This window comes from Anarhichas minor, unplaced genomic scaffold (assembly GCF_050575085.1).
Source record: "Anarhichas minor isolate MPS153535 unplaced genomic scaffold, ASM5057508v1 ptg000045l, whole genome shotgun sequence".
NCBI classification, from domain to species: Eukaryota; Metazoa; Chordata; class Actinopteri; order Perciformes; family Anarhichadidae; genus Anarhichas; species Anarhichas minor.
This window is the reverse complement of record NW_027466491.1, coordinates 5,640,383-5,664,991: the sequence shown is the minus strand read 5'-3', so window position 1 is coordinate 5,664,991 and position 24,609 is coordinate 5,640,383. Positions and strand designations below refer to the sequence as shown.

Here is a 24,609-nt window from a genome sequence, read left to right as displayed (position 1 = left end):
TTGAAAATGTTAATTATAGAGAAATTCAATTAACTCCAGGAGCAAAAAAGAAAAGAAAAAGAAAGACACTCCAATATCTATGCTTAAGAAGAAGGACGGAACATGTGTTGGAGCAGATACACACAACTTGAGAGAAAGGCGCACATTTTCAGTCGACCCCACAAAAATGCACACACACACACACACACACACACAGCACAATCAAACATTGATCTGTCAGTGGCAGCTTCTTTGTGCCTCATTAAGCAGTGATATTAAAAGCCCGGTCCCTCTGAATCTCTTCTCTATTCATCTCTGAAAAGCGGCCACTTAGAAAACCAATTAAACCACTCTAATTCCTCAATGCCCCATAATTGAATTTTAAAGTGTGCATGTGTGTGTGTGTGTGTGTGTGAGCATGCATGTGGGTACGTAGGTGTACGCCCACCACCACGCACCGACCTCTAGCTTTTCATACATCTCCAGAAATTAAAGAAACGCCATACGGGCCTGGTGATGCAAAGGCGCCTGTCGGTATGCTCTAGCTTGCGCCGGCGTGCTATTCAGCCTGTCTTATCATTAGCGGTGATTGATGGTGAAGTGTTTGTCCTCCTTTGAAAGCGGTTCAGAGACACCACTGGACACAAAATACCCCCTCCTCCTTCCCAAATGCAAATTCATCATCATCAAGATAAGTGCCACCATCTGTGCCATTTCAACTCACTTATCTGGCCTGGCCCATGCCTTCACCTCTCCGCATGCTTCAATAGAGCCCCACCCAGCCTTCTGAAAACCCTCATTCAAGTCTGGGGCGGCGGCCAGGAGAGAGACGCGCGTTCCTGCTGAGTGAATATAGTGTTTCTCTCGCTCCCTCCTGCGCCATAATCTGATTTCCCTACAAGCCTCTGCCAAGGTTTCAGTGAAAAAAAGGGGGACAGGTAGCGAGAAACCGGCTAAAAGCAATCTCCATCCTGAGATGTGGGGAGGGGAAAGCAACCATAAGACACCTGTAAGTGGATTACGGGACAGGGAGTGCTGTCTGGGTATTTGACGGGGGCACGCTTGGTCGCTCGCATCCTGCCATGTCATTTAGAATGGTTAGGGAATTACAGATAAAGGCATGGAATAAAGGTTGTGAAACGGCAGAAAGGAAATATGAAGCGTGTGCGTTTTTCAAATACAGAGGAAAATAACTTGTCTAGGACGGTTGCAACGTTGAATTTATATCAGTTCCTTCTGATCTCCTAGCAACAGATCAACAAAACAAATCTGATACCACCAGCGCCTGTCAAGTTGTGTTGCCTTTGCACGCACATTTTGGAGGTTATAAGAAAAGATGTGGACGGGTCTGTACCTGGATGTGGTGAATACAGCGTATATAACTGGATTCTTTGGGTCCTTGGAGCTCATGAGGAACACATCCTCTGGAAGAACAAAGCAAGAATGGGTGTGACGGTGAGGTTTTTGTCATCAGCATTTGAAAGAGAGGCTTTTTCATTGAATACACACTTACGCAGCTCATCAAAGTGTGTATCGATGCCGTTGACCCCGGGCACTGAACACATTAGCCGGGCCTTGAGGAAAGTGGTCCACTTGTTCACCAGACTCCTGTGACCTCCCATGTCATTCTGTATCACAAACCCCAACAAAACTCACATTTCTGCAAACTGACATAAACATGCTGTTATTTCTGTAGGACTATGCAGATTTTAAACAAATGATTATGAATTTTTTTCATGTCTTTTGAGTAAACTGTGATAAGTTTTTTTTGTATGTGTGTGTTGTTACCTTACACAGTTGTCCTATCCTGGCCATGGTGGCCTTGCCAGTGTTCTCTCCGTCCATGGCGTTCTCCTTGAAAAACAGGAAGATCTTATCGTCTTCAGGGTTGTCACTTTCTGGGATCAAGTTAACACCTATGAACCTGGGGTCTGGAGGGGAAAAAAAGGAGAGAAATTAAGCACAGAAACGACATAGTATGCAGTAAAAATATGCAAAGATTTGTTCATACATACTTAAATCCCACACAAACCTACAGAAATGTAATTTTACGATCCAACCTCCGCCCCATTGACAATCCTTTCACCCCTATTTTACACCTCCAAAAACCTAATCCCCCATGATATTCTCCAGTCACGGCTCAGTAATAACAGCCATCCACTTTACACACTGGTGTTACAGTATCTGACTTTAACCCAAGTGAGCGCTCCAAGTCCAAATCCCACATAACTCCTTCCTCTAGGCCACATCCCCACAAACACACATGGCTCTGATTGTCCCCCGGTAACACTTGAATAAATGTATCTCGACTTTAAGCGCGAGAGGAAATCAAAGCTAAACGGGCGAGCCGAGGCCCTCTGGGCTGAGATATCTCTGAGTTGAAGGGGCAGAGGGACTGAGGAAAAGAGGCCGCAGTCACTGCGGCGGCGTCACGCGTAAAACGAGCCTGTGTCTAGAAGCTCGGGGGGTTAGCCGGAGAGAAACAAGCCGTGCCATGTTACGCCTCCATGGCCATTTAGGATATAGAGTAGCTGTGAAAAAGACTAGTGTGGCCAAAGTGGCAAGCAGATTTATAAGTGCTGTGCGGGTGCGAGACCTCTGGTATGAATCATGTACCCCACACACTCCTCATAGCTCTATTGTGAATATGTGCCATTAAATCTACACATTCATAAATTCAACCTCGCATGCCCTCGCATACGAAAACAGGCATCTGCCGGTGTCGCCAACCATTGAGGTCATACAATTCATTACATTTTATTCCCAAACAAAAGGCCACTGTATTTAGTCGGGGTCTGATTGCACCTAACTGTTGAGTGAGAGGGCATTAAAAGGGTGAAGGGATGTGTAAATGCATTGCATGAATAAAGACCAGCAAAGCCAAAGCTATACCATTTAACCCTAAATCCTTTTTTAGAATCAACTGCTATTAAGAATTCATTCCCAAGTTTCTTTCTTGTTGCCTTTGAGCACCATGTAACCTTGTTGATAAAGGCTCAATAGAATATCCCCATCCCCAGTAATCCGTGCGATTACAATCCCCCCTTTGTGGAGAAGGAGTTGGATCTTGCCGGGCCGAAAGGCTACAATCCCCGGTGTATTTGTTTGAACAAGGTGAAAGATCGATGGGGATTAACGCTGTAACAATGGCGTCTCCCTTTTAAATCACTCTTTATTAATATGTCACAGCAATCAGCACTGCAGAGAACAGTGTTTGTGATTTCTGAGGGTGCTGGGGGAGGGTGGGGGGGGAGATGAGAGGAATTTGACTCCACTACAGGAAAACAGCTGAGAGCGGATTAGTTCTGGTGGGAAAGATGGGGGGGGGGGGGGGGGGGAGGGATGGCACAGCTTGAGGGAAAGGTTCAAACTGACCTTTTGAGGCTCCCTAAGTCCTCCGCGGTGCCGAAAGATAGCCAGACAGACTGAACAGTCAACCCTCACTGCCGTGCTAATCTTACCAGCGCAGGCAAATCCAGTGACTTTGTGAATGGGCTCTGATATCTGATGTCTGCACATGAATGGAAATGATTGGAGACTTGAGGCTTGTGAGAGAATGTAATGCTTCGGAGTCCATTGAAAAGCTGAATAGTAGAGGTTATTGTGGGCCACAAGTGCCCAATTTTACTTTAATAGTAACGTTGGTTGGAGTTTGTGAGGTTTGAAAATGTATGTTATCTAGTTTTTGCAGTCGGAACACTATTAACTTCAAATGTAAGCTTCAAGATGGAAATTGCCTCTTAAAAAACAGGAAAGGCAACTACAGTGACAAAACCGAGTATATTAAAAAACACATTTTTTCAAGAAAAACTAGATTGTGCAAAACACAGATCATCTTTTTTTTAGGAAAATGTATATCTTCAGGAGTTAACTTAATTTATTTCAGCCATTAATACTTTCTTCACATGCTAAAAAAACCCCTTTTTTATTGCTTTTTTTGTTTGTTTTTACCATTCAGCCATCTTGAATCATGCTGTTCTGTTCTGATTGGATGATGATCTCCCAGGGTACGGAAAATGGCAAAGTCCCTTCCCATGAAATCAGCAGATGTGCCAGAGTACAGCTCTCCATCTGTTAGTGAGGAAAGTGTAGTTATAGGAACAAATGACCAGTTCCGAAGTGAATGTGTACTTCCTGGAACTAATCAAGGCACAGATCAAACTCACCGATCAGCAGCGAGGCCGAGAGCATTTTGGGGTCGTAGGGGCTTTTCCCGCGGCCGTTCTCGAAATGCGAGGCCAGTCGAAAGATGTTTTCCTGTGGTGGAAAGGGTCAAAGTTCAAACTGAGGCCAAGTGAAAGCCACATTAAGACTGGCTAAAGGTACATTTATAGCCTGTGTTTCAAATTACACCAAATTCTCATTATAGCGAGCAGCTTTTGGGATGGGAAGCACCACAGCCTTTAGACAGATTTGATTATAGATCAACAATAATTTCTAGAACGAAAAGGAAGAATGGGGAATAAAGGAGGACCATGCAGCAAAAAGCACAGCTCACCCTCAGAATGCAATAGAATTTAATATAAAAAAAGAACATACACAAAAGAGAGACCCAACTTACTCTGTTTTCTTTAAATCAATGACTGACAACACTACTTTAAACTCAAGTGAACCCATGCAGGGTCTTCTATACTCAAAACCTGCATGGTGCAAACAGTCATTCCTCCCCCATTGTCGGACTGCAGAAGCCATGCTGGTACATTGATTAACCTGTAGACCTTTATCAGGATGACTGATTAAACTTTTATGCAGGGAAGAGGTTGTTTTAATTTCTGACGGCTGAAGTCGAACCATGTAGTGACCACTTTGTTTTTTTTTCCAATTCTTCTCCACACAAAGGAAAACATTGACGAGAAGATAATCAATGAGGGGAATGGTTACTGCTGTGCTTGACAGAAATCCGTGCGCAGGTCTTTGTGTGTGAGAGCATATACTTAGTGCAGCCAGTGCAGTTGCTGTGCACATATTATTACAAGGGGAAGCAATGACTTACTCTGTCATTAGTTTACTATAGCGCTGGTGTCACACGCGCAATTGAGATTTAAATTACCTTTTGCATATATATAACTGATTAAACATGTAGTAAAAAAAAAAACTACAGCATTCGCTGAATCAACATTAATGCAGCCGGTTTATTACCTCTGCCCTCTTGCCCATTTCCAGAAAAGAACAGATGGGGTGGAAGGCTCCTGTGCCACAGATGTACAGGTGGGTCTGGTTGAAGGGTTGGAGGACCCGGATAAAGTTAGAACACTCTTTCTGGAAAAGAAATGAGAAATAGAACATCAAATACCCCAACCAATGTATAATTTCATACATCTGGCAAAGAGATTTTAATACATTTCGTGCATGCATTACCTGTCTCTGTCTATACAGTAATACTACCGGTATAGTATATTATACAGCCTTGGAAAGCATGTGCAACTTTTTTATGAAATAGATTGCATGTTAGCATTGATTTCCAAAAGCCTCCTCCATGTCATAAAGTTTGAATTAAGTTTTATCCTTTATGAAAATAACGTTGACAATTTTAAATAGAGAAAAGTGCTGCGGTGATTCAATTGAAAATAGAGAGTAATGGGAAACAGAGACTGACGGAGAATAAAGAAAAGCTCTGTTGGAATTCCCTTTAAAGCAGGGACTTTCCAGTTGGATTGGAAGAGACTTGGACTCCTTTAAGGAAATCCCACCTGTAAGTCAAATCAGGCACTCAGATCTTTAATGATCCATATGTTTGAATTTGCTGAGGGTGTTTAGGCTGGCTCCCCAGCACATGCTGATAGTCCCAGTGGTGTGAGACTGTTTATTAGAGTGCTAATCAACAGGATTGGTTAATGTAGGAGGGCTATTAGCAGCCTGGAGGAGTTGATTTGGGCACATGTGGTTAAGAGATTAGGCTGGAGTTTGCCTTATTATAAATACATGCTGAATATCCACCGAACAAATAAGTTGACATTTGCTCGGGGATTTGAAAACGCAGCACTCGCATCACATCCGATGCAGACAGCCAAATTACCACTCTCTCTTCCTCCCGTTAACACTTGTATCTCTCCAGGCTTCTAGACCTCACTGACATTTCAGTTGGATGATTTGATGGTGTCACTCATATGAGACATAAACTGATTCGAGGCTTCCCTGTGTTCAGGTCGGAGTGATGACATTTTCCAGTGCAGAACCAAATTTACTCTGGGATCACACACTGCTAAGACTTTCCAAAAAACGTAATTTCCTGCTATTAGAAAGGAAGAAACTTGTGTTTTGGCTCTGTCTCTTTTGCCTCCTCAGTAATGTACTTAAAGAGTTTGATATTCTGAAAATGAAAATGATTCGTCACTGCTTGAGCTAGCAGCCTGTTAGCTTACTGTAGCATAAAGAATTAAATGAGAATAAAACAGCATATAAACCCCAGTAAAACCACTAATTGTCATTTTTGTAAGATTAAACAAACCAGATATAGGAGATATAGACAGAATGTGTTGACTTTGGACAGAGCCAGGGCAGCTGTTTTCCCATTTCCAGACTTTATGCTACGCTAAGCTAACTGGCTGCCAGCTACAGCGTCACAGTGGTTCTTGTTCCATTCTCAAATAAGCATTTTTCACTCAATGTCCCAAAACTATTTATTTTATGTGAAAACTTATATGAATTGTATGTCAAAATATGAACTTGTTTAATACAAAACTGTAGCATGCACTGACCTGGGGTTCATTCAAGCATGCAACACCTTTAAACTGTGCATGTTATCATTAACCGAACAACATTCAAACATTTCAGCCACAGGACTACCGCTTAGTTCACAGACTAAACTTCCATGATTTCTTGTGGCTGACCCCAACCCTACAAGTCTGTGTGTCTGTGTAACTCAACGACTTTACCATCTGTCTTTTCTACTGTTTGAACAGCGGGAGCTCACGTCCTCACGTCCCCCCCCCCCCACATCATTCTCACAACCTTATTATATGCATTTCACCAACTCCTATAATCCCCCCCCCCCAATGTCAGGACTGTTTAGGATTTTACATGGCTGTCTTCGAGTTAAGACTCATTAGCTACGTGGTAGGTAGTTTGCGCAATAAACACTGATGGACGTTTGCTATGCGAGTCTCTCAAACAGTCTCTCTGTCTTGCCCCCAGGTGAAAAATGGTTTCCCTGATCACAAACCATGTCATTATGTGAAAACCACAACAGCCGCACAGGATAAATGAGTCATTATTGGATCAAACTAATGACTCTCTTTGGACTGGGTATTGATGATGACTTTCCGTTGGAGACATGGACAGATTTGTGAATTTTGAGATTATAGTGAGGTCTCTAATTGAATATGGAAAATTCATTGGAAATGAAGGATAACTTTTGTGTTTCCTTTAATATCTGTAATAGCTGGAAAAATACTCAGAAATGACATAAGGCAGTTCTACGAAACTGTGTGAATCCAGTATCTGGGCCCTTTGTTTGCTGAATCAAATGCAACAACCTGGACCATGTTACACACATGGTCCTGCCAAGGAGAATGATACAGCCATGAGGCATTTTGTAGGGGGGCAGCTGTTACATTTGTTCTGCGGCTGTAAATTGTGGTTTGGAGAAATGCATCACTTTGGGAGCTCCGAATGCTTTGGTAATGTTCTAATCAAGGTTTCTCCCTGCTGCACTCTCCGTCTCTGCTCTCACCGCCTCATTTTCAAGGGTAAACACTTTCACAGCACGCAAATACCTCATCATTGTGTTTTGTGTGATTTTTGTTCCGCCAGAAATATTCCCTTTCAACTGTGCGAGGGAGCGAAGGTGTGGTGTTGCTTGTGCGGTGGCGACTTTGTGTTTGTGCGAGAATCCCAAAAAAGCTGGCGGTGAGTTGGACCCGAGTAAAAGCTCTGCGATTTAAAATGACGACGTGGTGGTTCTGGATAATCCTAAAACCCTGCAGCCCGCTGCACTCCAGACTCATCCGGCCATGAAATTAAGATCAGATATAACACAGAGAGGGCCTATCCAAACAGCAACACTGAGATAACACACACTAACACCGCTGTGCACACAAACAAAGCTGGTGGCATATCGTATGTGTTCAGCAAACTTGTGCACATGTGAGCTAACACACAGCGTCAGATAACGAGGACTCAAACAACACACTCCCACATAAATATGCACACATTGCGCTCGATCTGAGGCACAAACATACTCCCGACGTTAAACTGTACGTCACAGCAGCAAATAACCTCTGAGGTAGTGCGTCGTTGTCCTCGTGCCATTGGGACACTGTGTACACCTCGCTGTGACCGAACATCTGTCGTACTGTGTGTTTGGTTGTGGATGTCAGTGGGGAATGGCCTATAGAGAGCACACTGTGCCAGAGGTGCACATGGCTACTGTACTATCACCTAATCTATCGTACGAGTGCTGGATCCAGGCAACTTCTCCTACGCTGTATTGCGGCATTCCAGAGACATTTGAGGAATTACATGGATGCATGGCCAGACATATAATTTGTGCAACAATAGAAGCATAAAATTGTAGGGAAGAGTTCAAACGATGATGCCATCATGAACGTGGACTTACCCCGAGGTCTTTCCCTGCCCACTTGCATTCATCCCTCTTCGAGGGGGTGGCAGGCCACGCGATCTGTGCAAATGAGAGAGAGAGACAAAGTCATACTGCGCTGGAGGTGGAGTGCGGAGACTTACGTGTTGTCTCATGAAACAGGGGAAGGCAGTGAGTCAATGCAATGAATCAGAGGAAATCAAGATTTGTGTTATTCCGGGCGAATGACTTTGGATTGGTCGTGCTTTATTTTGACAAGTTACTCGCTCCGTTATTTCCCTGTGTATCCCTGGTCATATCGTGAGAGTTGGATGTGCATACGATACATTAGGGATGGCCTTTTAAACAGCATAATGATAGACTGCATGAAAGTGTAATTAAAAACCAGGAGGATCAAACTGAGGTAAAAACGTGCTGTGTTTATGTGCAATTTAATAATATACATACGTAGGAAGACGTGGAAATATATACCCTCTATATTGCATTACATTTTATATGGTCTAGTTCTGGTTCAAATCATGGCATTTGAAGAGTGAAACTCCATTCTACAGCTTAAATCCTGAGCATATGGTTCTACTTTTCACTTCAAATATGAAGAGAAAGCAGGCTTTTGCTACCTTGTTTTGGAAAGGACGCACTGTGGACTAAAGAATAGCTTTGTACTGTCCTTAAGGCGGATCTATCTGGTGTCACATGAATTATAAACACACATGGGGCGCACAAAGGTACACGTGGAAGGAAATGATTATATATTCAAAAATTGGGTGCGATTGAGCTCACTGGTTTTGCTGGTGGCCACGCAGATGTGGAAAGACGAAGGAAATGTATGCACACGCATGTACATGCATTATTATGTCCATACAACACACACACACACACACACACACACACACACACACACACACACACACACACTACACAACTACAATTCCTAATTCTATTCCTAGACTTTATCTCGTCTCTATATCAGCTGAGATTCCCTCTCTTGGGAATCTGCACTGCACATTTCATGGTAATTATATTAAATTTGCTAAATCACTGCTTTTTGGACTTTATCTGATAATGATGCAAAGATCAGAACAAAATAGCGGAAAAGGGGAAAAAAAGTACACATCCGAGCCAAGGGCAAAAAGAAAACGGAGACACACTCTCTCTCTCTGCATTGACTATGCATTTTTCAGCACTTTCATTCCCCTGCCCGGCTCTCTGCAGCCTGCAGGCAAGTCTGTGTCAGTCTTTGTGCGTCTAAGATCGGAGCCTGAATCTGATAAAAAGCCTGTTAACCTAGTCCAGGTGGAGTAATGGAATTATGGACAGCCCCTGTCTGGACCAAGACAGACAGTGGGAGGGGAGAAGGGAGGGGAGAATGAGGCGGTGTAATGGACTCCAGAGGGAGCAGCAGGAAGAGAAGAGTAGAAATGTGAAGAGATGTGAAGAGAAGAGAAAGAGAATAGAAGAGAAAACACCTTGCAAACATGGACCAAAACAGCTTGACTCTCACACAAAGCTATAAAATATAGCCAAACTCTAACCAAAGTAAAGATGAGTACATCTGAATTTTACCTGTTTGTGGTCTCTGTTGATGTTGACGAGGTCGAATGAGAAGATGTGGTCCTCGGCTCCGACCAGCAGTCTCCCTCGCTCCTCATCCAATAGGAAAGCGTCGTAGCTCGAGCTGTTGGCCAAGCCATTGAAAGTGACGAGGTTACTGGACTCTAACATCTCTGGAAGAGGAAGAGGAGAAGGAGTTAGTGTTGATCGTGTATTGGGAATGGCTAACAAAAGACTACAAGATCAATTGGAAACAAATCACACATTTTGTGCAGTTCACCCCAGTTAGTAAACTAAAAGTCTGGACTATATGGTGTAAGATCTGTGGCAAAAACTTTAAGATTAAATATTGTATGAAATCACAATTATTCACACTTAAAATGTATGAGTCAGTCTCCCAAGTTGAGTACTTCATTGTTTGAGTACAATATTACAAAAATAATATTACTGCGTCCACAATCAAGTTACCTGTATAAAATCAGCGACTCTTTTCATGTTTCCTTAATTGCTTTGCACACACGAAAAGACACACGTCAGTCAGGTATAGCGTGAGACACTTCAAGTGAGCACAGCGTGCCCCAATCAGGGACACAGTTCAGACTGTTCAGCCGTGTGATTGGTTGAATAATTCATATGGAGTCAAGGCCAGGGGAGACCCTGTGTGTGGGTAAGTATGAGTGGGTGTGTGGGACATGTAGCTGTAAACTGGTTATTATGTAAATCCGCATTGACGAGTGTGTGACTGCACATGGATTTCTGCAGAGTGTTCCGTCCAGGTGTACTGAGTGTTTAAAGTTTACACTAACAATATGCAGCCAAGCTAAATGGAAACCAGCACAAGACGTTACGTATAATGGGCGGAAGTCGAGCCAGACCTCTGACGGTCGGTTCAGTTTTAACCACCACGAGTTCCATCAACTCTGATATTACATTAACAGAGAACCACACTCCCTTCCTGGGACAGAGTTCACCCCCTGATTGAATTTGGTGTCGGTGAACCTCATGAGCCAGCCACAGCACAGATATCAGTTCATTTATATTCAGTCATCAGTTTACATTTATTAGCATAACTAGATTTCAACAGAACTGGGTGGTCATAGGGCAACCAGTAAATTCAATCAAGTGAATCCATGAAGGATCCAGAATATCCATCTTCATTCAGTCTGTAGTCATAATACAAAATGGAAGCAATTAGATGATTTGATCAGCAGAAAATGTACATGAAAATGTACACGCAAAAATCTAGCTCGAGCTTTTAAAATGAGAGGACTTTGCTATTTTTCTCTGTTTTAAAGAACTGTAAATCTAATATATATGTATCCGATACACAGTATTTATATTTGAGTACCTTGTATTTCCTTTGACCTAGAAAGTGTAACATCACCTTTTCACAATTTTACAACATTTTGTCGACTAAGCGAAACATCATGTAGTTCAGAAGAATAAACCATCAATTAAACAATAATGTAAATAATGCAACCCTAATTAAATGATGTATTAAAATCACCACCATTAATACTACTGTATATAAATACACTTCGTTAGTTACTTTTCTCAACACATTTCCCATGAGAGCCCATGTTGACCAAATGCCCACGAATAAAAAACCTCATCTTTAATTGTAATTAAGAGCAAAACAATGGAACGTCTTCATCTCATTGAAAAGCGGCTCACACTATTAACGTGCAATTTGTCGATCAAGGGCCCATTTTGTTTCATACAATGTAAGTTTGAATATTATGATAATAACAGTCACATTTGGTTGACAGTGAAATTAATTGAAATAGAATTAACCCCTTAACCATCTGCCTGTGGTTCCTGCACTGGATACATAACATGTGCTTTATATTTTCACCACAGGCACAGTCTCCTGAAACATCAGCCTCACTATCACACTGCATCATTCGTCATCATCAGTGTCAACATGCAGCATGGACACACGCAGGCACACAATATAGAAACCAGCACACATGTGCACACAAACACACATATATATATATATATATATAAATAAATCGCTGTATGAATAAATAACTATATGTGTGTGTATATATATACACACACACACACACACACACACCCAGTCCTGTGTATTGTGATCTCCCTGCTCTCCCCACAAAGCTCTGATTGACGCGCTGCTATAGTAGCCATCTGCGCCCACTCACAGTGTGTAAGATCTTGGACATCTGTGTCTACATACAAGAAGGGATTGATGGAAGGGGAGATGGAGGAAGTGTTGTGTCAACCATGTATGTGTGTCGAGTACCAGTGGGGTGGATGAGGACTGCGAGAGGGAGTGGTCGTCACCTAATAAAGTCGGTTGCAGCTCATCTGCGTCAGTTGGACTTCGGTGTGAGGCTAGGCAAATGGAGTGGGTGGGTGTGGGCATGAATGGAGGTCTGTGGATGTGTGTTTGTGTCAGAATTTGTAGTGTACCACAGATGGGTTGAGCGTATGTGTGTATGTGTGTGTGTAGGTATATTTTTTTTCTTACACTGGCCACTCTATGCACACCAACATCCTGGCATTGACGTTTATACACACTCGTCAGTCTGCGACCACAGAAAAGCACCACCACAATACTCAAATTACGACGACAAGACTTCATTAATTTTGAAGATAAGAAGTGTCGTCAGAGACGTTTCGTTAACATGTGGTAGCCAATCAGATTGCCTCTTATTCTCAGTTTACCAATCACACACGAAATCGCAGGATCAGGAAATGAGTTAGAGTAAGGGAAGTAAGGAAATGTGATGACCAGAGGAGGTCCTCTTGTATTTCAACTATGAAGTAAAGGAAAAAGAAAATGGACGTGGCAGAGAGCCAAGGTAGGCGGACAAATTGGAATGAAAAAATAAGAAGTTTGAAAGATTAGAAAAAGAGAAGAAAATAAAAGAATGGCAGACATTGAGACACAAGATAAAAGACTCAACAGCAGGTAAACAAACCAGAGGACAAACGGAAAGACTTTTCTTTCCTTCTCTTCACTGCCATCTTGGCTGGATGTGTGACAATCCGTCTCATCTGAAAGTGAGAGGCTGGAGCTGAACCCAGGAGTGCTACAAAACAGTCCGTCACGAAAGGTTTCCCCCAGATGGGCCAAAGCAGAAATAACACACATATTTCAACACTTTGCGATCTCTGACAAAGACACGGTGGCCTGTGCACACAAATGCACACAGAGAGGCTTTATCTGAGCTGGGATCTGCTGCGGTTTGGAGAATTGGAGGAACATGGGCGTGAGCACCCGAGGACCTCTAACCTAAACACAGACACGCTCGTTTGGAAATGGGAGCATGGGCAGATACAGGGCGCGCACCACGGCTCATACAAAATACAGTAACCAAGCAGAAGACAAGCAAAGAATAACATTACACACTTACACACAGACACTCACACACACATGCAAAGCAACACAAATACACTGCGCTCTGCTTTTAAAATGCAAGTACACACCCTTAAAGTGACATGCATATATTAATATTGACCCAAATGTTTACACCGCATCAATTCTTCCTGAACACACACGCACGCAGACATACTTCCCAGAAGTTAAGTTGTAGTCCAATCAGTATTTCTGCTTATGCAGCATGAACTAGTCGAACAGTGAGCGCACTCAGCAGCATCCACCTCGAACACACTCCCTGGCCCCGGACCCCCAACACACACACACACATACACACACACACACTTGACACTTGACACATTGAAACACACCTCGTCTCATGCATGCGTGCACTCACATGACACGCGTGCCCCTCACCACACACAGTCTGCTTACTCTAGCCCCCGGATACGCAGAGACATTGAAACACATATACTCCTATGTATTCCACTCACATCACACACACACACACACACACACACACACACACGCACGCCGACACACACTCCGTTCAGTCCCCTTCCAACGCACTCTCTCTTGTTACACACATCCTCTGTCTGCTCTTTTTCACTCACACATTCTGTCTTTTTACAGATTCAAATACAGCACACATCCAGGCACAGTGGCCAATGCAAACACACAAACACACACACGTACACACACACACACACCTGCATGCATCCAGAGATATGGTGAAATCGTTGCCTTGGCTCAAATTGTAGCTAAGTTTCAACATATGGCTGAAAGATGGATTTTTATCATTTGATATATTCTAAACTGCACACACTTACATACTGAGGTTATATTCATTTCCATATAACGCTCCATGCACAAACACACTTATATTCAAGGACACCCCTCGAAAACTGGCAAATACAAGCAATTCATTCAAATACATTATCATGTGTCCCTTTGTCGTGCGCCATTATGGAAAATAACCTGGCTCTTGTCTTAAAAAAGCTCCGGGAGGGGGGGGGGGGGAGCTACATTCAAAATTCAAGTGCAATTGTCTGTGGAGTACTCTTCACTCCCCCATTCTCCAAACAGGCAGGCGCTTTAGACGCCTACATGCCACGCAATAGCGGAATAATGAAACGGCATGAAAGAAAGGCGACAGGGCATTAAATTGTGTTTATCTGAATGTGTGTACGCGCCGCTGTGTGAGTGTGTGTTTGAGTGACGTTAAACATAAAAGCCTGACAGAGGAAAACACTTGACTGAGATTCAACAGATGGGTAATATTCCATTAAACTAATGCAACACTGTTCAAGTGTCTCTCTTGTGCACATATACAGTGACGGCTGAACAAGAGAAGGGGGGGGGGGGGGGGGGGGGGGGGGACAAGCAAAACACATTTTACTTGTTCATTTCTTGTTGGTTGATACAGCTTTCTTTTTCTTGGCGAAAGGTGCACAACTTAGACCCGGTAGGTGTGTTTCTGTGGTTTGTCAGAGCATCTACACCTGTGTATTACTGAAAAGCTACTCCATTGACAGGCAGGGGGGGGGGGGGGGGGGGAGAAAAAAAGACAGTTTGAAAAGAAAATGGCAGCTCAAAAGGAACCGGGCGCATAGAATTACACATGTTTATCTTTCAAATGCAAGGCTATAGCTCCATAAAAGCAAAGACACACAGTACTGTAATATCTCCAGTGGTTTGGTTTGGCATGCCAGTCTCTCTGTCTTTCCCAACCCCTCCTTCTGAACGCTTTCTTTCTTTTTATTCTCCGTGTGTGGTGCGGTGTACGTTTTTCCCCGCTCTCACGACGGCCACAGCCACAAAACACAGGTGTCGGAGAGAAAAAGACGAGACAGCCGCCCCCATGGAAATTTGCTGAGAGCTTTGCCTAACAAAGTGCTCAAATATTATCCTAAGCTCAAGGATATATCCACACATGCCTCAAAAGTTCACCTCGCTGCCTCCCTTTCTAAGCACGAGAGCAGGTGTAGGTTGGTTTCCATGGCGACCGTCTGTGTAACACAATCTGGGCCGCTGGATTTCTCATCATTCAAGTGCAGCGGAGTGACGTCTCTGACGGGAAATGTGCCACCTCTACCATTAAGAAGAGCTCTCGCGCGCGTGTTTTAATCCAAAAGAACAAGAGGATGTGCGCATGAACGACGCACGTGTGTTGAATGATTATTCATTACAGCCGCACTATGTATGCGAGGTTTGCCATTTAAGACCGAAGTGATATTACTTTTCAGAAAGGATGAGTGTGTTTTATTTGATTCCAGCTCTGCAAAACACCGTTCCAGTTGAAATAGAAACATGATTTTATGTTATTCAACTAAAGCGACGCATAGCCATAATTCATAGTCAAGTACTGTATCTTATGGGACATTTTAATGCCATATTCTGTCCTGTAAATGTGACTCAGAGTATGTAGGATGTGTATCAGAGGGATTAACAAGGACAACGTGACCACATCCCAAACCACAAGAATCTATATGAGTAGTCTAAGTATGTGTTCAATTTCACCATACAGCACCATTCATCTCTCTCAACCCAAATGCTAGACTCCCTCGTCACCGCACGGCATCGAGGGAGAAAGACTAGAGAGTGAACGCGAGGGCACAGCATACTGTGAAGAGTGGACATGAGAGGAAAAGCAGAGAAGGCAACATAATGACTGCTACAGTAGAGACAAGGGCAATGAAAGCAAACTAAGGCAGAAACATGAGCCGGATGAAAAGAAACAAAACGCACACATGTAACAAAAGCGGTTGAATGTGGAACCATTTCATTAGTGTGTGTCTCCTCCTGTCGTTGGACGGCTGGACCACAGAGAGCGGTTTTCCACCAGCGCTGTGACCACAGACGGCTAGAGGCCTGGCCATGCGGACCGCAGAGAGCCCACTCACACACACCGCTAACAATGCTCACTGCATGACCAGGCTGCTCAGCCTCTTCGGTTCGTATTACTTCTCAGGAATACTCACCCTGACACACTCACAAATATACACACGCCACTTTTGTACGCAAATACAGTCATCAGATCAAACTTTTGTTTGAATGCGTACAAACAGACGCACACAATATCACAATATCACTCCTCTGCAAAGCTGTGCCCGAGAGAGGGAGACGGTGCTATCGTGAGGCAGTTTGATGGATGGACTTCGAGTGGAACCAGGCTGTGGCTAGCGTGGTCATGTCGTCTGGAGCCACTGCCTGTTAGTGCAGCCTGTCAGCTGTACCGTGTATAGCTGAATGTCAGCTCTGCCATTTTATTAGAAATTAATGAGGCAAGGCTACAGATCTGAATGTGTCCCAGGCAAACTGTGACAGCAAACACGTCGATGCGACAGAGAGGCACTCCAAGACGAATCCACAGGCACAGATGCACATTTCAGCTCTGCACACTATTATTTTAAGTGGGAACAAAACAAGGTCTCACGTCATAAATGAGTGTGGAGTCTGCTTTTCATGAAATGCGTTTGCACTGGAAAATGATAATCGACCAAATTATATAAAGTCAAGATTTATGTTTGCAATTTCCCAATGTGGTAATAATGGCCTCATGCTGCTCCTGGTATTTATGACAGCAAGAGAAAAATAACAAGTCAAAGGGAAAGAAAAAAAAAAGGGACTAAAATTGAAAAGGACTAGTATTTCCAGTTTAATTTAAAATTTTGATATTAAAACAAATGAGTGGTATTGGCTATTAAATATCAGGGCACATCCTTAATAGCATCAATCTGGGCTGTACAAAAAGTCATTACACACTCTACTTTCTCTACTCATTTAACATTTCTGTTTGGGTCACTCGCATCTCTTTGTCTGTGTGTCCGTCTGTTATCCATCAGTCCTTCAGTCTGTCTCTCCGCAGAGATGTCCCCCTCATTTGTAACACGACTCTGTTCGGATTGAACGGTGCGCCCTTTTCTCCATCTGACTGACAAGATTTAGCAGGTGGCAGGACCCATTCATACCCACGGTTCAGCAATCTGCACCGTGCTGTAACCCAAGCCTACATCCCAAACACAGATGCAGAGGCGCGGGGTATTTTTCCTGTGTGCATGTCCATACAGCGCTTATGCACACACGGACGAAAAATGTACACCGAACACACACAATTTGCTGCGTGCACACTCATTAATCTTTCAGCAAGCGCACGTTGCGCTCCCTCCTATTGTGGCCTGCGAGCACACATCCAGATTGTTTTTGGTAATCAGTCGGTTTAAATAAAAATGTTTAAAGAAAATAGCAGTGTAATTAGGGAACGTTTTATGTACACTGGGGAAATGCACGACATTCCAACACACACACACACCGACTCGGAAAGCAAACTAAAGACACATGCAATTCGAAAGGGTCATAAAACTCACAAATTATACCCGCCTATAGTCAACACGAGGTAATGATAACATATGTTAATCGCTCCTCCCATCTCGTGTATTACTTTAAATTACATGGAATGAGATGAGTTAATATCACACTCTCCCTGTTTGCAAGTGTAAAACTGCAACGGAAAGAAGTGAAGGATTTGACTTGATGAATGGCTTTTTGTTTTGCAAGTGCGTTGTGTCATTGCACAATTATCTGTGGGGCAAAGTGTCAACACAAATACACACTTAATTGTGCCATCTTTCAACTTGTGGCCTTGTGGTCAGGTGTGTGAGTCAGTGTAAGGAAGTGTCATGTATCCGGAGGCGACATAGGGGCACGACTGAAAAGCAAGCCGCTGCAAAACATTGGTTTAGACAATCGGAATGTGGCCGTGTGGGAGCGAGGATGAGGGTAGTTCGGTGTGTGTGTATGTGTGTGTGTGTGTGTGTGTGTGTGTGAGAGTGTGTGTATGTGAGTTGAAAAGAAGGACAACCAAAAGATATGTATCAACCAAGCTGCAATCAAAGAGATGGAAAAAGGAGACCAGCAACAACAACAAAATAAATACAATCACACACAGAGACACACAGCCTCGATGAAGATTGTACTTAGGGTCTGCGGTGTTGTGGTTCCTCGAGAAGTGGCCGAGCCGCAGGAGAAGGAGGAGGGGGGTAGGGAGAAAAGAACGCTGAGAAAGACGGAGAGAGAGAGAGAGAGGGGGAGCTGGAGGCAGACATCTACAAAGTTGGTGCGTTGGGAGAACACCTTATAATTATCTACATCCGCTCTGTCAGCCCCAGCCCGCAGAATGGACAGATACAACAGAGGGAAACGGAGAGCAAGAGAGAGAGAGACTCTCATTCACGTGTAAAAGAATGAAAAGACAACATCCACTGATAAACCAACACACATGCAAACACCCACAAACAGTCTGTATTTGTGTAGGCAGGCAGGCACGCCCACACGCAAACACACACGGACACGCTCACATGGACGGCCTTATTATGGGGCTGAGATCCAGACTGCGTTGAGTGCGGTTCCACACAAAGTGTCTATTTTGAAGGTTCGTAAGCCAATTCCAGATTCCCTCCATCTTTCCTCCTCAGTTCCACCCATACAGCCAGTGTGGGGCGGCTGCGATGGTATTAAGAGGTCATACAGTAGGCTCCATAATTACCCACGGCACGGGTAATTATCAGGTTGTTTGACGAGGCCCTTTGAATGTTAAAGTGCCGCCCGCTGGCTCCTTTTAAGGGATCACAATAGGGTCAGGTTTGGCAGTTTGATGTGTTTGCATTCACTGTGTGCTGTATGTGCATCGACTGACCTTTAGGGGTCAGTGTTCCTCCTGAGGGTTTCTTACGGTGTGGGAGGTGCAGCACTGTCGATGGATTGTGTTGAGGAATGTGGTTGTGTGCAGGTCTGAATTGATCCGTGGGAGTGTGTCATTGTCTTATCTTAGCAATTCATACGGTTGCTATATTGCAGAAGTATAGCAGCAGAAGTACATTTGGTTGTGCAACATTAAAGCACTAGTATTTTAGATGATTTCAACATGCATTTTGCTTGGCAACTCTAGGTGATTTTCACTCACTTCTAATAAACTGGGTTGCCATTTTTCAGTTATCAGTTGTTCAAACAAGTCAGCTTTCATTTGATTTGCGTGCACTCTTTGCCGAACACGCTTACTTCAGGTTCACCTTATGTCTCCCTAATGTTCCTAGTCCAGGCAAGTTGGTAAGAGCTATTCTAGTCTCAAGGAGAAGAGAAAATCATTAACTCCCATGATCATAGTTCTGTCCCCATGAAGCCAGATCCTTTTAGCTGAGAGATGTCTAACTGACCCCACTGGGAAATCATTTACTCTGCACTTGCTGCGCCAGCCGTCCCCTGAGAGGTAATTTTATCTACCTGCCTCCATTTCTCAGTCGTTCTACCTCTCAAACTGCTCACTCTGCAGTCGTTCGCCTGTCCTTTCCAGCAGACGACTACCAGTCCCTGGAGGCGTGTCATCAGCACTCATTTGAGAATGATTTCATGCGACCCCCGCTCGCACGCTTTATATTTATCTGACTGCCCGAATCACAGGCTTGTTCATGTGACTGTCCTACTCCTGGGCCTCAGTCTCTCTCTCATTCTCTGCTCGTGTGATCGTCCCACTCAAAGGGCCCGGCATACTCTTTCGCTCGGCGCTTGTTTGACTGTCCTTCCCAGGAGGATTCCTCCTTGTCGTTCATTTGACTTAATTACTATGTCGGCTTTCGTGGAGGGAGAGGGGATGAGTGACACTTCACTGAACGACCAGCCTCTCTTCCTACTGTATGTCTGCCAGCTTTTCCTTCATTAAAAGCCGATCTCCGCCGTCACCCACACCGTGCCTCCACCCCTCTCCTTCCTCCCACCACCCGCCACATTGTGGGTGTTAACCGAGAATTGTCCCCCGACAGGCATCAAGAGAGGCATCAAACACCTGTGGGCTGCAGACACAAGCGCAGTAACTGGCAAGCATTGACACACAAAAGCCTCGTTTCCACCACATGGTACGACAAGCTTCAACTCGACTTGCTTGGAACCGGTCTTTTTTGGTTTTCCATTAGCAGAAGCTGTGGATAGTACCTGGTGTTACCACCTCGGTTGAAGTTCCAAATGTACTGAGCCGATACTAGAAGGTGGAGCTAAAACACTGCAGACCACTGATTGGTCAGAAGGAATCTCTTTTGGCGCGCTCATCCTGCACAAACCCGCCTTTTTTAAATAAGCACGCTAGCGTCAATAGCGACCGCAGTTTGTTTATCCACTCGGTGCAGATTTTTTAAAAATGGCAGCCCACAAAACCATGCCCTGGTCATTTGAATAATTGCAAATATTCCTCTGTGTCGCACCAAAGATGATGTCACAGCATTTTACGTGGTGTCGGAATGACTATCAGATGCCAGCAGTGACAGTTTACTGGTACCTGGTACCAAAAGTGAGCCAAGTCGAGCCGAACCATGCAGTGAAAATGAGCCACAGGACAGCGGCACACGATACACTCTGGATCCTTTACATCCCATGTTCACGCACACAATGACATGACGACATCAGAAGCCGACAGCAAGTTTGCAATAAACACATAATTAGAGAAACACCGACTCGACAGAACAATAGAAGATACCGATTTGTGAGCTCATGCATACGTGCGCGGGCACACGGACGAAACCAGGTGTCTAATTATATGGGCGCATGCCAGACCTGACACATTTGTGCCTCGCCAAAACACACACAAAGTCACACACCGAGACACCATTTACAGTCTAAGGGAAATCACAGGAGAGGGTGTTGAGTCCTCACACCAAGACGTGGCAAGAACATTCACACACACACACACACACACACACACACACACACACACACACACACACACACATACATATAAACAACCAGGCTTTGGTGCACTTTTAGCAGAAAATATTGTACATCCACTAAAGTACATCTATCATGACAGGCCACTCTTTTGCTGCAGACCTGCTCTCTGGGTTTGACGATACACTTCCATCACTCGTAAAGTCAGTCAATGCAGACTTTGATGCTTGATGACATATCTCTTGTCTAGTATTGCTGTCAGCGACATGTTCACTTGTCAGACTGAACAGTGAGGAGGATCACAAAAGGGGGCAGGAGGGAACTATATTCACATACTTTAAACAGATGGCTGTGCAAAGAAGGGATGACATTTTCCCATCATGCCTCGAGGCTGCGTCTCGTGTGAGCGGACATGATGGAGCCCAGGGGATATATGACTTGTAGCAGGTAAGTTCAACTATGATTCATTCCAGATTTATTTGGTTCAGGTGGTAAATGCGTGTCATCACCCTTTAGAATCCTTTATCGTGAAATGCCAGCCACACCAAAACCAATGTTAAAATACAAAAAGTCGCATGCTTTTCTTTTTTAGATTTAGAACACAGACATACACGCTTGGAAGTTGAAAAGGGTGATGAAGGGAAATATACTATACCAAAATTACAACTTGCACTCCATCGAAGGAATAAAGCATGTCATATAGCAGGCCTCTAAACATAAGTTCCACCAAAATGTCTCGGCTAAAGATAGAGACTGAATTAGAGTGACAAACATCACATTCACCCTCTTCATGACTCAAATTTTCCCTCAACGTAGATTAAAATGATCTGAGGAACCGAAGCTTTGGGTGACAGTCAAGCACACAAGTGGATGCCGCTAAACAACGGCGAATCAGCATGTTCATACATTTTCAGAGAGCATGTTTTATGAGAGAAACGGGACTAAAATAAAGAATCGAGAGACCACACTCCCAGCCATATACTTTCGGTCATGTTTTAGGACAAAGAACCGCAATAGCCTCCCTGACTGACATTAAAAAGCAAAAAAAAAACTCCCCAAAATATGCCAAAAATGTTGCCAGTTATTTCTAGCTGAGATGAAAAGTCTGCTATTACAAAGAGCCTGATTTAGTGTAGGGTGTGAGAGAGGAGCCGAGACAGAAAGAGAGAGCGAAAGAGAGAGAGAGAGGGAGGAGGAGAGGAAGAGCCGGCGCTCCGCAGTCTCCCCTCAAAATAACACAGAAGGAGAGGGAATAACATGTTTGCTGTGTACGTCAAGAACTTACACGTGCACAGTATAAAACGACGCACGAAACTCCCTCTCATTCGCTCCCAATACCGTCTGCTGCACATCGATCATTTCATGCACACACATTGAATCAACATGCATGTACAGTTTTCCATTATAACATAACTCTACAACTGTTGGATCCATTTAGGGACACAGTAATGAGAAGTCGGGAAACCTGCACGGCCCCTTAAAGAAAGGCTCTGTGTCATGACCGAAGCAGAGTTTTTTGGGACCGAAGCCATTAAAACAGAGGCTCCACTGCCTGTTTGGAGCACTTAACAGGGGCGCACAGTACTAGCAGAAGCGGACAGCACAAGGGGAAAATTGGTACAGGGGCCAATATATACATTTAACTCCAGGCAACAGCATTTCCTCAGCATATGGAACCAATCTGATTATTTGTAAGAAGAACAGTGGATTCGGAGAGACAGCCAGGGCGAGGGAGAAGGAAGGAGTGAGTTAATGGGAGAGCGGAATATTGACGGGTAACCAGAGAGTTAGATGCTGTGCACTGACCAAGAGGCAGAAAGAGTGAAAGAGAGAGACACAGAGGCAGAAATAGATTCACAGAAATAGAGGAGAAAAAAAAGGGATATTCAACATAAGAAAGAATGGATGAAAGGAAAAGCATGAAAGAGCACCCAGGGGCAAGAAAAACAGACTAGACGAGCGACGTTAAAAGCACCAGCAACGGCCGCGGTCCCATATATCCTGGAGACAGGGGAGAACGGAGAATGGGCTTACCCTTGTATGACAGCTTTAGCCTGGGTACGTTGTGCTTGGGCTCAACACCTTTTCCCGGCTGCACCGCCCCGCACAGCAGCATTACAATCCCAAACAGGTAATCCATGGTGCTGGAGTGCTGCTGGCCGGCCTCCAGACCAGGGGGCACTCACACCCCGACCAGTGCACAGAGATGAGTGTCTCCCGCTGTGGTCCGCCGAGCCTGGAGAGTTCCTCCACGCGAGCCCCGACAGTGGAGGGTTCCAGGGAGGGGAGAGAAACAATCCTGGTTGTGCTCCCCAGCTCAGAGAGCAGACAGTGGGGGGGGGGACTTCTGTAGTGTGAAGCGGGTGGAGGGGCGCCGCTCACATGGCTCCCCGTGTGGAGGTCCAGGCAATACAGTCCCTTGGCTTATCTGTTCTCCCCCAGGTGAAGGCTCAGCAGGGCTTCAGCTTGGCGTGAGATGAGAGGTAGAGCCTGTGTAAAGGTAAATCAGATCACTTATCCAAAATAGTGAGGCTGTCCTTTTTCTGGAGATCTTTTTTTATTTTTTTTTATCTCTTTCTTTCTTCTGGCTTCTTCTCTTTGAGCAGACACTCACAGCAACCCTCTAATCCTTGTGTGCGGCTCTAACAGACTGCGAGAGAGAGAAAGAGAGAGAGAGCGCTAAACCATCCACGGGAAGAGAGGGGAGGGGAGGGAGAGCAGCTGAGAGAGAGAGAGAGAGAGAGAAGAGAAGTGCTGGTGAGAGGGAGAGAGAGGGGGGCAGGATGGCTTGAGAGCAACGATAAAACCAGGATAGTGGATGGTTAGGTTTTTATAGCATTTTCTCTTCCCCACTTTTTCCTTTTTTTTGTCAATCATTGGTTCTCTATTTCCTTTATGTTCATATCTCACGCACACTCCTTAAACCTTACGCCATTTGCTGGTTTTATTGCCCCTGTCGGTTGTTTTGCGGGTCACCTGTATGTCCTAAGGCAAAAGTCAGAAAAAAAGATTGACACACTGAACTGATAGCTCCCAATAAATCAAATTTCATAAGGCAACGTGTCAACCCTCACATCTGTAGGATCTTTTTCTTTTGTCCCTTAAGTTACAGGAGGCATTTTTCTGTTTTACATTGTTTTATAGAAAAAACTGCAGAAAGTGATTATTTTTTTTTGTGATTGGGAAAGCACACTTTTGATCTTGGAAACAATAATTGACAAAAACGTCTCACCACAAAGCCCAAATACCAGCTGCTCTTCATGCATCGTACGACTCAGCCAAGTTCCCCCAGTTGTCATTGTTCTTTAGATGTTAGACTTTTAATTATTTCAAACACTTCATTCATGTTGAATTACATGTTGACACTGATTTTGTTTGAGAAACAGAACAGACATCTTGTTAGAATTTGAGAGAATTTGGGAGGAATGTATGCGTTCCAGCTTTTTCACCATCTGCCCACTTTATTTGCTGCAGCTGGGTCATT

At 44.2% G+C, this 24,609-nt stretch overlaps 1 protein-coding gene across 1 annotated transcript in view; it reads right to left on the bottom strand.

Annotated features, from left to right (window-relative positions):
- Positions 1-23,265, bottom strand: part of sema3aa (sema domain, immunoglobulin domain (Ig), short basic domain, secreted, (semaphorin) 3Aa) — a 29,185-nt gene extending 5,920 nt beyond the window's left edge. The window contains exons 1-9 of the mRNA XM_076111560.1: positions 23,160-23,265; positions 10,082-10,242; positions 8,537-8,599; positions 5,119-5,238; positions 4,146-4,236; positions 3,931-4,050; positions 1,768-1,910; positions 1,493-1,607; positions 1,334-1,403 (exon numbers count right to left, since the gene is read on the bottom strand). Of these exons, the coding sequence (XP_075967675.1) occupies positions 1,334-1,403; positions 1,493-1,607; positions 1,768-1,910; positions 3,931-4,050; positions 4,146-4,236; positions 5,119-5,238; positions 8,537-8,599; positions 10,082-10,242; positions 23,160-23,265 (989 nt within the window). The remainder of the gene's footprint in view (positions 1-1,333; positions 1,404-1,492; positions 1,608-1,767; positions 1,911-3,930; positions 4,051-4,145; positions 4,237-5,118; positions 5,239-8,536; positions 8,600-10,081; positions 10,243-23,159) is intronic.
- Between the last annotated feature and the right edge of the window lie 1,344 nt (positions 23,266-24,609).